At 59.0% G+C, this 11,780-nt stretch overlaps 4 protein-coding genes and 3 non-coding genes across 7 annotated transcripts; 4 read left to right on the forward strand and 3 right to left on the reverse strand.

The window, feature by feature from the left end:
• Positions 1 to 420: 420 nt before the first annotated feature.
• Positions 421 to 1,721, forward strand: ACO1O0_001226 (uncharacterized protein; the record flags this gene model as incomplete). The annotated part of the gene is made up of 3 exons (XM_083190716.1): positions 421 to 424; positions 480 to 503; positions 715 to 1,721. 3 exons carry the CDS (start codon positions 421 to 423, stop codon positions 1,719 to 1,721), a joined length of 1,035 nt encoding a protein of 344 aa, XP_083054575.1.
• Positions 1,722 to 2,723: 1,002 nt separating this feature from the next.
• Positions 2,724 to 4,679, forward strand: ACO1O0_001227 (putative ubiquitin-specific protease UBP16; the record flags this gene model as incomplete). The annotated part of the gene is made up of 1 exon (XM_083190717.1): positions 2,724 to 4,679. One exon carries the CDS (start codon positions 2,724 to 2,726, stop codon positions 4,677 to 4,679), a length of 1,956 nt encoding a protein of 651 aa, XP_083054576.1.
• Positions 4,680 to 5,691: 1,012 nt separating this feature from the next.
• ACO1O0_001228 (uncharacterized protein) lies at positions 5,692 to 8,448 on the forward strand (the record flags this gene model as incomplete). The annotated part of the gene is made up of 6 exons (XM_083190718.1): positions 5,692 to 5,933; positions 6,021 to 6,366; positions 6,472 to 6,528; positions 6,565 to 6,780; positions 7,025 to 7,499; positions 7,559 to 8,448. The coding sequence occupies 6 exons, from the start codon at positions 5,692 to 5,694 to the stop codon at positions 8,446 to 8,448; spliced, it is 2,226 nt and encodes a 741-aa protein (XP_083054577.1).
• A 1,272-nt stretch (positions 8,449 to 9,720) lies between these two features.
• On the forward strand, positions 9,721 to 10,350 carry ACO1O0_001229 (acyl-CoA N-acyltransferase; the record flags this gene model as incomplete). Its single annotated transcript, XM_083190719.1, has 1 exon — positions 9,721 to 10,350. The coding sequence occupies one exon, from the start codon at positions 9,721 to 9,723 to the stop codon at positions 10,348 to 10,350; it is 630 nt and encodes a 209-aa protein (XP_083054578.1).
• Positions 10,351 to 11,267: 917 nt separating this feature from the next.
• ACO1O0_001230 lies at positions 11,268 to 11,348 on the reverse strand. The gene has a single exon. It is a non-coding gene; the product is annotated as a tRNA-Leu (tRNA).
• Positions 11,349 to 11,440: 92 nt separating this feature from the next.
• On the reverse strand, positions 11,441 to 11,521 carry ACO1O0_001231. Its single transcript has one exon. It is a non-coding gene; the product is annotated as a tRNA-Leu (tRNA).
• A 92-nt stretch (positions 11,522 to 11,613) lies between these two features.
• ACO1O0_001232 lies at positions 11,614 to 11,694 on the reverse strand. Its single transcript has one exon. It is a non-coding gene; the product is annotated as a tRNA-Leu (tRNA).
• Between the last annotated feature and the right edge of the window lie 86 nt (positions 11,695 to 11,780).

Here is an 11,780-nt window from a genome sequence, read left to right on the forward strand (position 1 = left end):
CCCAACAAAAAGGTCAGTGGTGTGGGATTCTCTGTGGAGTGTGGACTACAGCTACGAGAGCCCGGGGAAGAAGTAGTCGTCCCCCCGGTGCGGTCTCCCCGGTGCGATCCCTGCGGGCGTTGGCATGTGGGGTTTATGTGCGTTGGCTGGGACAACGGTGAAGTATAGTGCTGTAGCCTGTACCTGGGAGACAAGCACATGAACCTGGAGGTGCGGATGGCGTCGGTGTTTGGGGTTTTGCATCTGAGGCGTTCGTGTCTCGATAGACTCGCATGATATCCTTGACGGAGAGGCTTGGTAGACTGTTTCCATACGGCATTGCATACTACTCGGCAGTACCTTGGTGTCCCCACCTGTTCAATAAAAATACAACTACTGGTAACAATATCCTGGCAGCAAGTTGACGATAATACGGGCTGCATGAGTGAATGCGGGCATTAATAAGGATAATAATCAATTAGTTACTTTATTCTTTGCAGGATCGCTGGGGTGGACCGTGGACGGTACGTCATTTCGGCCTTATCTGGTGAGACAAGGGTACATGTACTTCGTAGGCGACTTGATAAGCATGATGTGAAGCTTGCATTGCCCCTCGACTCTTAGCTCTTCCCCTCGCTTCTCCTTCTCCAAACTCAATTCCGACAGACTGCACTGTCACTCCCCGACGAAGAACGATTCCTTAGCCGACAATGATATGACACTGGCATCTTGAAGCGATGGAGCCTGAGCCTCCCCCCAACCGAGAAATGGCACGACTGCCGCCCGAAGTGCTTCAGCTCATCGTCGAGGGCGTCCTCCCCGCCAACACACGAGTCCTGATCCCGACGTCGCACAGCGCCGCCCGCACGCTGCTCGCCCTCACGAGGGTATCACGCGTCACCTACCGGCTGGCCTCGAGGCTGCTCCGACAGCGGTGCCTGTACCTCGAATCGAGCCGGCGGCTGGGCATCGTGCTGCGGTGCATGAACCGACTCGTGCCGTCCATGCCGCCCTCGCTGCCCCTGCGCCACGTCACATCGCTCTACCTGTCGCCATTCGAGGCCTCGCTGGATGACCAGCCCACTGCCTTGTGGGTGCGAGAGCTGTTCTGCGAGGTGGCCGAGACGCTGCGGCGGCTGGTGGTCCATATGCCATTCCGCAGCCTCGACCCGCTCGACGACCACCTCAGCGTGCGGCGGACCCTCCGCGACGGCTTCGAGCAGCTCGTCGGGCTCGAGGAGTTTGTCTGCCTGGGCGAGTACCCGGCGCTGAGCGTGCCCGGCGGCGACACGGACGTGTGGCGGCTGTGGCCGGAGCTGCGGCGGCTGGTGCTGTTCGACGTGCCGGCCGACAACCACTGGCTGTGGTGGGACATTGCGACGCTGCGGCGGCTGGGACACGTGGTGCTGGCGCGGCCGCGCAACCTCGAGGCGGTCAACATCAAGGACGAGTACTTCCACAAGCTGCCCCGGGAGCACCCGGCGCTGGACCGCGAGATCCGGGTAGTGCTGCTGGACGTGGCGCACGAGATGCCCCGGGTGGACGTGGAGGGCTGGGCGCAGGTCGACCCGGAGGCGAGGATGACGGTGGAGCGGTACGAGGTGCCGATGCCCTTCTACGGCGACGAGACGCCCAACGAGATGGTGACGGGGTGGGTGAAGAGGGGCGCGCTGGACGGAGCGCTGTGGGGATGGCGAGGGCAGCGGATAGGGGAGCTGCCGCCTCGGGGGCAGGCTACGTGAAGATCAGGATCGGGGCCTGGGAGACTGGGGGGGGGAGGAGGAGCCTCGACGGGGAATATGACCATTGATGTGGATATGAGGATACATGCGCACACGACCATTTCTTAGGGGGAATCTAGAAGGTATCCAGGGCTGCTGCAGTACCCGTGAGGGGCTGCCTAAGGGCCCATGATGAGAGAGCCAGAGAGCGGACAAGCCAAGAGGGAACTTGACAAATAACGAGACATTGCGCAACGAAACACGACGAAAAAGATAGCTGCAAATCCTAGATCGGGTCTGATGATGATTCATCCTTTCAGTGGAGCTTGTGGTTTTGAAAGGAAGGCCCAACTGCTGAAGCTCTCCCCGCTCCACTATCCGCTCGGGCCATCCACGACCCATCGCCAACCCCATTCTTTATTCCCGCCGTACGCAATCCCCATACGCAATCCCCCATCCTGGGCCAACGCCGTTCGCGCAAAACCCTCCTTCTCCCCAGAGACCCTCGGCCAGCCAGTTCCTTGTGCCATCCTCTCATTGTCCTCCCAATCAACAGCTGCATATCCAGTCGCCAGAGCACCCAATCCATCTCCCCCGATCGAGCATCGGCTTGGCACGGACGGCGGAAAAAGCAACGGGCCCGCAATCTCTGCATATCTGCCATGGTCGTCCCGAGAGTGCCAGCTAAGATATTGCTCAACTGAGTTCCTGACCCAGCGGTCAACCCGTCAAACCCGGCAGCCCGTTAAGCCGTCAGCCACACCTCCTCCCGTCCCCGTCGCACTGTCGCACACCCACCCACCCCCGCAAGGAAAAGAAGACATGTCGATACCTCTTTCTTGAGAAATACCTCTCTCGCGACGACGACGCCCGTCTTCCCACTCCCTCCCTCCTCTTTCCTCTGCCTCTGCCGAGTCCTCGCCGCCCATCGTCCCGAGACACCGAAGTGGCGTTAAGGCACGCCGATCCCGGCACGACGACACCGGGGCGAGACGACGACACACCAAGCACCAAGCATCAGCAATGCCTGGCAAGCCCGCCACGGTCGCGTCGTACGCCGCCGGAGCCTCGCTCGCCGCCGCCGCCCTCATCTACGTCTTCGGCCCGACCTTTGCCCTCGACAACGATGGCTCCTCCCGGAAGAAGACCACTGTCGGCCTGCGCAACGCCGCCAACGACTGCTTCATCAACTCGATCCTCCAGGTCCTCGCCGGCCTCGACGACCTGCGCATCTACCTGATCCGCGAGACCCACCGGCGCCGCATCGAGGACCCGGCCGTCTACGCCCACCTGGTCCAGCCCCTCGGCGCCGCGCCCCTGCCGGACTGGAAGCTGCACGGCCTGCAGGACGGGCTCGTCACCTACGGCCTCAAGGAGATGCTCGACACCCTCAACGAGCGGCCCCTCTACAAGAAGTCCGTCTCCCCCTTCCCCTTCCTCCGCGTCCTCGAGATAGCCTTCCGCCAGCGCATCAGCCGCCAGCAGCAGGACGCCCAGGAGTTCCTGCAGATTGTCGCCGAGAGGCTCAAGGACGAGTACCACGCCGGGCGCAGGGCGCGGCTGTATGCGCGCACCCACGGCATCACGCCGACGGAGAAGGCTGACGACGACGACGACGATGACGACGACGACGACGGGAGCGACAAGGGAAAGAATGGCGGCGAAGAGGCAGTCCCCGGGCTGTCGCTGAACGGAGTCAATGCCTCAACCGCCGACCTATCGGGCACGGAAGCGCCCACCCCCGACACGACGCAGCCGAGCATCCAGCCGATGCGCCTGCCGACCGAGATGGAGGAGTCCTTCCCCATGGAGGGCAGATACGAGTCCCAGCTGCAGTGCATGACGTGCCGCTACCGGAGTAAACCCCGCGAGGAGACATTCTGCACCCTCACGCTGGCCGTGCCCCAGGTCTCGTCGACGTCTCTCGGCAACTGCTTCGACGGCATCTTCAAGACCGAGTACATTGACGACTTCAAGTGCGAGAACTGCCGGCTGCTGCACACCAAGTCCACCCTGGAGCAGGAGCTGGCCCGCTCCACCTCGGAGCCCTTCCGGAAGACGGCGCGCGAGAACATCGAGAAGCTGCGCGTCGCCATCGAGACGGACCCGGAGCACCCGCCCGAGGACGTGGAGCTCGTCGACAGCCGGTACGCGCCCAAGCGCAAGATTGCCAAGACGACGCGCATGACCATCTTCCCCAAGATCCTGGCGGTGCACCTCTCGCGCTCCATCTACGGCGCCGGGCAGATGACGCAGAAGAACTCGGCCAAGGTGTCGTTCCCGGAGCACCTGCCGCTGGGCGGGCTGGCGGACCAGCGCAAGTACAGGCTGCTGGGAGTCGTGACGCACCGGGGCGGGCACAACAGCGGGCACTACGAGGCGTTCCGGCGGCAGAGCCAGCCGCGGCCGCCGTTTGCCAACCTGAACACGTTCCAGGCGTCCGAGGTGTACAGCAAGACGCCGACGCCCGCCTCGACGCCGGAGATCGCTGCCAGGCGCATGGCCAGCCCCGCCGTCTCGACGCCCGACCTCCTGTCCGGGTCCTCGGGTAATAGCTCGTCGACGCCGTCGCTCGAGTCGATGGCCGTGCCGCCGCGCAGCGTGCCCCGGGTGCCGTCGTCGCCGTCGATGACGCGGGAGCAGAGCCCGCTGGCCAGCGTCAAGGAGAAGGAGAGGGACTCGGACAGCAGCAGCTTCCGCTCCGTGGCGGCGTCGACCAGGTCGGCCCTTTCGAAGCTGGGATCGCCCAAGTCGTCGAGCACCGTCAAGGACGGCGCCCTGTCCCCCCAAGCGTCGGCCTCGACAACAACAACAGCGGCGGCGGCGCCAGCAGCAGCCAGGCCGCCCAAGAGGCGGAGGCCGGCGGAGAAGTGGTGGCGGGTGAGCGACGAGAAGGTGCGCGAGTCCAAGACGAGCGACGTGCTGGGGATGCAGAGGGAGGTGTATCTGCTGTTCTACGAGCTGGAGAAGGACTACTAACCAGTCCTAAAAGAGCGTCCTTGCGGTAACCAAGTTTCCCGGTGGTTTTTTATTTCCCTGCATAGGGCGGCGTTATTATTTTATTCTTCGGGTCTATCCAGTGGCATTCCCTCCTAGAAGTTGGGCCTGTGGACGAGGCTGCACTGGCGGGATGCGTACATAACAATGGGCTACCATCGATATAGGCGGCCAAAGGTACATAGTGTCTCACTGGTCTGATGTAGATACTGGGGAAGACATTGAACCACTGATATACAATCTTACATGTTAGTACGAACACGTACTCGTACGAGGTACCTCGCCTGTCTCATGCGCTCATGCTCTCGTGCTCTTCTGTCCAACGATGAAGGACGGAAGACGAATGAGGCTCAAAGAGGGCCGTACTGGGTGCAGCGCTAGTGGCAGCGCCAAGGGGGCGAGGCGGCGGGGCGACGGGCACTAAAGATCACTAAAAATCAGGGGAGGTGGAGGGCAAATTGGGGGACCAAATTGTGACTTGTGAGTGGCAGGCAGTGGAGGAGGCCCTGAGCTTCAGCTGGGGGAAGAACCAAGCACAAGCTGCACGAGAATCATCTCTTCCTCTGTTCCAACTGCGCATCCTGGTGCGGGTCGTGTGGCCTGCATCGCTGCGTTGTAGCGCACGAGACGGTGTGGCTGGTCTCGGCCTACTCGTAGTACTCGTACGTACTTCTCATCCACCTCTTCCAGGACCACCACTATTAGTGGTATTATTACCATCTAGCACTGGCCACAACGACTCATCGACGCCCATGCTGCCACCGTGCTTAAGCGAGCTGGTCGGACCGTCGCCGAGCTGCGTCTCATGCACGGCAGCACAGACGCGCTGCACAGCACAGCCCACCTGCTGCTGCTGTGGTGTCGTCCCCCCATCGCTGCATAACAGCCACAACTCGAGCCCTCGGCCATTATAGGTGCTGTATGTACAGCATACCTATGAATACGGGCCATTTGAGTACGGAGTATTTGTACGTGAGCCGCAGGAAATTTCACCATGGCTCCCGAGGACACCAACCTCGACGGCCAGGGGTCCTCCACCACAGACGACTCTCCTCCCCCACGAATATCTCTGCCCCGACCACCAGATCTCTCATCCTCGACGCACTCAACCACTTCAACCACCACCCCGATAGCCTCCTCTCTCGAGCCCCCGAACCATTCCACCGTTGCTGCCGCGGCTGCTCCCGAGCCTCAGCGGAACGGTCACCCCAAGACCCCCGATGCCGGCTCCGAAATGTCCAACCACCACCACCAACACCACCATCACCACCACCAACTCCTCCACGATCAAGGCCACCATGGCACCGCGCCCTATCCGCAGAGGCTTCACTCCTCTATGCCTGCATACCACGTCCACGGAGGCCCATCCCCCATGCCCTACTCGCCGTACGGATCCCCGACCACGCAGACAGGCCACGACCACGGGCCTGGCCCAGGCCAGGCCTCCTCGAGACCAATGTCACTCCCGAGCATCCGCACCATCAACCCCATGGCGCACCAGACATCGCAGGCCATGAGCCCCGGATACGGGACAAACCTGCCCATGGCCCCCACCGTGTCCAGCATGCCCTACTACCCGGGCCACAGCCCCTCGGCCGTCCTGCCCTCCAGCTACGGCCGCCATGCGTTGCCCTCGGATTCCCGGATGCTCCACCGACCGGCGAAGAAGGTACGGGCTGAAAATAACATCTACTACCTGACACAGGCGGAGAGTATTGGGGGAAATACTAATGTGTTGCGTGGCCGGGGCTGATCATGAGTGGACAATGTGTAGGAGATCAAGCGTCGCACCAAGACAGGGTGCCTGACGTGCCGGAAGCGCAGAATCAAGGTGAGTGAGACGTCTTTTTCCATTCTTGTCGTAAAGCCAGCCGCATATAAGACGGCATACCTATATAAGGGTTTGCTCCAGTGCCGCTCTACCACATCGGGCCGTCTGCGATGCGAGGCGGCCATGGCGGGCGCCTCCCGAGTCTTGGTGGCCACGAGGAGGCCAATTGAGGTTGGCAAGCCCCCCAATTTGGCTGAAATGGTTGTCCATGGTGGCATTCTACGGCGGAAGAAGCAAAATATGGGCGACCTAGTTTGGCACCAACTTGTCTCTCCAAGAGCTGCCGTGCAGATCGCGCCGGGTGGTCCCCAGTTGATGTACCTCCAGAGCTCCCAGCTGCTGTACCACCACCACCACCACCACCACCCGTCCAACTGTACCCCTCCACCAACCATCTGAACCCCAACCACCACCACCACAACTCTCCCACGCAGATACTTTTTAACTGCTACCACAATCCGCCATCCGCCTTTGCTGACCGATTCTCGACGAGCAGTGCGACGAGAAGCATCCGACCTGCAACAACTGCACAAGGTCTAAGCGACACTGCCTTGGCTACGACCCCATTTTCCGCCCGCAAATCATCGGCGGCGGCAGCTCACCCCATCCTACCAACTCGGCTCGGAATCCGCCGCCATCCTCGCCGGCGCTGCCCTCCGAACCCTCCCACGCGCTTCCGTCCCCGGGTCTATACCCTGACCAGAAACCACCACCTGCCTCGGGCGCGCCTGGGGCTCCCGAACCCCCTCTGTCGAACCATCCCGCCCCGCCCCAGAGGGAGCTCCCCACGCCCGTCTCAGCTTCGTCGCCACATATCAAATCCGAGCTTGTAAAACTCGAGCCAGGCGAAGAAGGCTCGCTCGTGGACACGCGATTTCCTCCTCACCAGAAGCCTCTACCTTGCATCCCGCACCCCAGCAACGGGCTGTCCACGAGCCAGCAGCCAAGTGCTTTGAATCACTCTCCGGCAGGTAGGCAGTCATCGCCTGACCACCCCCCCAGATGGCACATGCTCACACCGACTATGCAGTGAGGAGGATGAGAGTCGAAGAGCTCATCAACAGCTGGGGCCCGCCGCCCACTGCCCCGGAATCCATCCGGAGTGAGGACACGTACCACGAGGTCGTCAAGGTGTACCACGAGATGTACGCCCCCGGGCTCCACTCATTCTTCGAGTCGAATTGGTTCTATTTCTCGGAGAATGGAAAGATGTCGTTTCCTCGGTATGAGAAGCTGGTCGGGCACATGGCCGTGTTCTTGAAAGTCCTCGAGGGGGTCAAGGTCAACGACCACGCCCAGATGACATACTCCGGCGCCCTCGAGCTGAGGCTCGTGTGGGAGCTGGCCAGGATGGCAGCATCCGCTGCCCCCGACAACGCCGACAACCGGATGCGCGGCACCCTGCCGCCGGAGAACGACCCCGTCGAGGTGAAGCATCGCTTCCGCGTCGTCGAAGCGCTGCTCGGCGGCGAGACCGTCCCCTGGAACCCGCTCGGCCCGCCCGTCCAGGACGCCAACCCCCACCGCACGCGGGAGTTTGACTTTTGGTACCAGCTCGGAGAGTTTGTGCGGAGACCCGCCGGCGGGCAGGGCGGCGCCGTCGGGCAGGACGACAAGGCGGGGGAAGACGCCCTCAGCCGGCTACGGTGGCTGCTCGACGGGAGGGAGAACCGCGACGTGCTGTACTCCATTGCCGTGCTGCGGCACTACGCGCACAGGTTCGACATGTCCCAGGCACTGCAGGCCAAGTACCACCTGCCCGAGGAAGACCCCCGTAACAAGGTGGTGGTCGCCTCCAAGTTCATCTCGGCCCAGGCACATGTGACGGGTGGGACTACCAACGTCGTCCGTCGGATCTGCGACATTGCCTCGCGGTTGTATGTCAACCCCGGCGACAACGTCCGTGGCGTGACGAGGTGATGCCCATTTCTGAGCGCTGGTCTTCAGACGAGGGCAGCCAACTCTCAGGCTCCGACTGCCCCTTTTCGGAGTTATACACGGATACCCTTTCTCATTTCCACTCTGCTCCGTCCTTTTTTTTAATTATCCTCTTCTTTTTATTATTATTTGGCAGGCATAGCAATGGTTGGGAAAAGGTTTTGAGACAAATACAAAAAAGAGGTCCGACTCATTGAGCGGCGTCGGCCTCCGGTTCGGCTTTGGCGGTCATAGAAAAAGGGTCTGCATCGGTCTAGGGACCGGCATTCGCACACGGAAATATAGCTTTACGGGGCGTTAGTCTAGCCCCTTTTGTAATAAATACATATGGCGTTGTATCTTCCGAGACGAATTTTTGTGAAAGGGGAACAGTTTCCTTTCATCTAGGTATCATCTCAGCTCGGGCGATTTCGCTGGTGATACTAGTCGCATCTTGGCTATGTATATGATAACCCTAGCCATCTTGAACCTTAGAATGGAGGTCTGGGGAGGCCACCAAGGACTGTACGTAGGGTTTCAGAGATCCCAGGGGGTCAATCGTTAAACACGGCGATAGATCAGCGCATCGGCATGCGTGCTGTGCTGTCGCTGACAAGCCAGCCAAGCGGTTCGCGAAGATAAACGATACCAAAGTTATCGCACCATATAATGTAACACCATATGATGTATATGTTCATGTTACATGTAATCCTATGTGTATCAAAATATGTATTCATATATATATATATATTCCCATAGGGGGTTTATACATTGTTGTGCTAGGTAGTTCGTATATTTGTGGCCTGGGCATTGTGGTGCCTCGCTTTTGTTACCAACCGCTTACCACCATCCGTCAATCAACCTTCAGTTCCCAGTGCAACAGAAGACACAGTAGATAAGATCCAATGGCCTGTAATATAAAATGCTAAAGCAGCCGGATATCCGTAGTTCAGATAAGACTTACACGGCATGTGGGTCTAGGGTATATTGAGGAGGTGTGTTGCTGACACCTAGACCCCGACTAGAATGCCCACAAGAGCTCATTGTGCGATATGATTTGTTACGATTCTCTGAAACTAAATAGCTCTCCTGGATTGTCCTTTCATTGCCTCGTCCGGTTCGGCTTTGGAGGGTGCCAGGGTCGCTTGCGCGATGAGGTGAGTCATGCTGGGGGTCTTTATAAGCAGGTAAGCAGGGCCCTTTCAAGTCAACCAAGCTGACAACCGTGCAAGAAGTCACCATCATCATCACTGATCGCTATTGTTTTGAAGAGCTATGGCTCCGGATCGTACGCTCTCCTCTCCCTCTCCTCCTGGCACGGAGCCGGGGACCATCCTCTTTGAGACGGACCGGCTCATCGTGCGCCGCTACCTCCTCACTGACGCTCCCGCCCTGGCCGAGGCTGGCAACCACGTCCAGATCTGGGATAACATGACGGACCGCTTCCCCTCGCCGTACACCCCCGCAGACGCCGAGGATTTCATCAGGAGGACAACCCTTGAGCCGCCCGCAGAGGGCCACTCGCCCGAGTACCCCACCGGGACCGCCATCATCACTAAGCAGCCTGGCGGCGAGGCTGGGGAGCTGATCGGCAGCATGGGCGTCAGGCCGGGGTCCGACATCACATACCGCACGTGGGACCTGGGCTACTTCGTCACGCCAGGGGCCTGGGGCCAGGGCTACGCGACTGAGGCGGTGGGGGCCTTTGTGCGGTGGCTGTTTGCGACGTGGCCGGCCCTGGTGCGTGTGCAGGCGTCGACCTTTGAGTTCAATGCTTCTAGCGGGAGGGTGCTGGAGAAGTGCGGCTTCGTGAGGGAGGGGTTGCGGAAGGACTCGGCGGAGAAGAGTGGAAAGGTGGTCGGCGAGATCTTGTACGGCCTCGTACGACGCGATCTCGAAAAGTGATAAGCGTGGTACGGAGTAACACGGGTGGATTGAGCATGACGGGACATAGGGAAGTAAATATACAAGAGGTATTGGAAGGAATATGGCCCATTAGCTGCCCCAATTTTCAATAACTCAAAGCATGGGAAAACATGCGACTCAGAGGACTCTCCTCTCGGCGATGGTGCTGAAGGTGGTGCTGAAGGTGGTGCTGAAGGTGCTCTCCCCGATCTGGAGCTGGACTCGCTCGCCGGCCGCCGTCTCTTGCATGGTTAGTAGTACCTGGGAATCAATTGGGAGATCACTAACTGCCGCCGGCCGTTGACAATATTGACTGGCTGCTGGAGGTGTGGTTTATAGAGGCGTAGAGTGAGGTAGTAGTGTACTCGAAGTTGATGGTGAGAATTCGTCTGGCCACAAGCCCACCGTAACGCTTGCTGTATTAATTCCCATGCTGCCTCGTATAAAGGGAAGTAAATGGAATGCACAGATCAACGTCGCCGTGCTGTGAGAGTGGTTCGTTGATGAAACGATGCATGGTTATGCATGACCTTGCGTTTACTTGAGCGACGAACGGCGATTTAGGTAGTACGCTAGGCACTGGAGTCTAGGCTCAGGCAGTCAAGTCTGAGGACTTGCAGTCCTCCACATGAGCTTCTGGCCGAGAACCACATTGGTAGTAGTGGGATCAAAAGAGAGCAATGTGGAGTGGTAAGATGGTGGTTCTTCGCCCTGACCAGTTGCAGGATGGAACCCCGCACAAGGTTCTTTCCCGATTTATCACAGCCACCAACCAGCACACAGAATTATAGGCAGGTCTTGGGGCAAAGCATTTCGCCAACCACGCACGTGAATTCTTGGATTGAGAGCAAAACCGAAGAGGCGAAAAAAAAGGACCAAATAACAAAAAAGAAACAACTGAGTAGAAACAGTTGAAATGGTCAGAAAGGGATTCGAACCCTTGCCTCTTGCGAGACTGCGACCTGAACACAGCGCCTTAACCACTCGGCCATCTGACCTCAACTTGTTGTGATGGGGACAGATGCCAACTAGTTCATGAGCATCACAGGATGTGGCAGGGGCAAAAAATAAAACGAAAAGAAAAAAGAATTGATCAGAAAGGGATTCGAACCCTTGCCTCTTACGAGACTGCGACCTGAACACAGCGCCATAACCACTCGGCCATCTGACCTCAATTTCTTATGCTGATGACAGATGACAATCGCATTGTGAAGATTGGCAAGATGGAGATGGTACGAAATATAAACAAAAAGCAAAAATAATTGGTCAGAAAGGGATTCGAACCCTTGCCTCTTTCGAGACTGCGACCTGAACACAGCGCCTTAACCACTCGGCCATCTGACCTATAATCTTATTGATTGGTGGAAAGTTGAGCGGCTTTTGCACTTAGAAAGGTAGGGTCAGACGGCGCCACTTTGCGACGAATAATC

The sequence above is a fragment of the Amphichorda felina genome (genome assembly GCF_050947745.1).
Source record: "Amphichorda felina strain 45539 chromosome Unknown scaffold_1, whole genome shotgun sequence".
Lineage (NCBI taxonomy): Eukaryota > Fungi > Ascomycota > Sordariomycetes > Hypocreales > Bionectriaceae > Amphichorda > Amphichorda felina.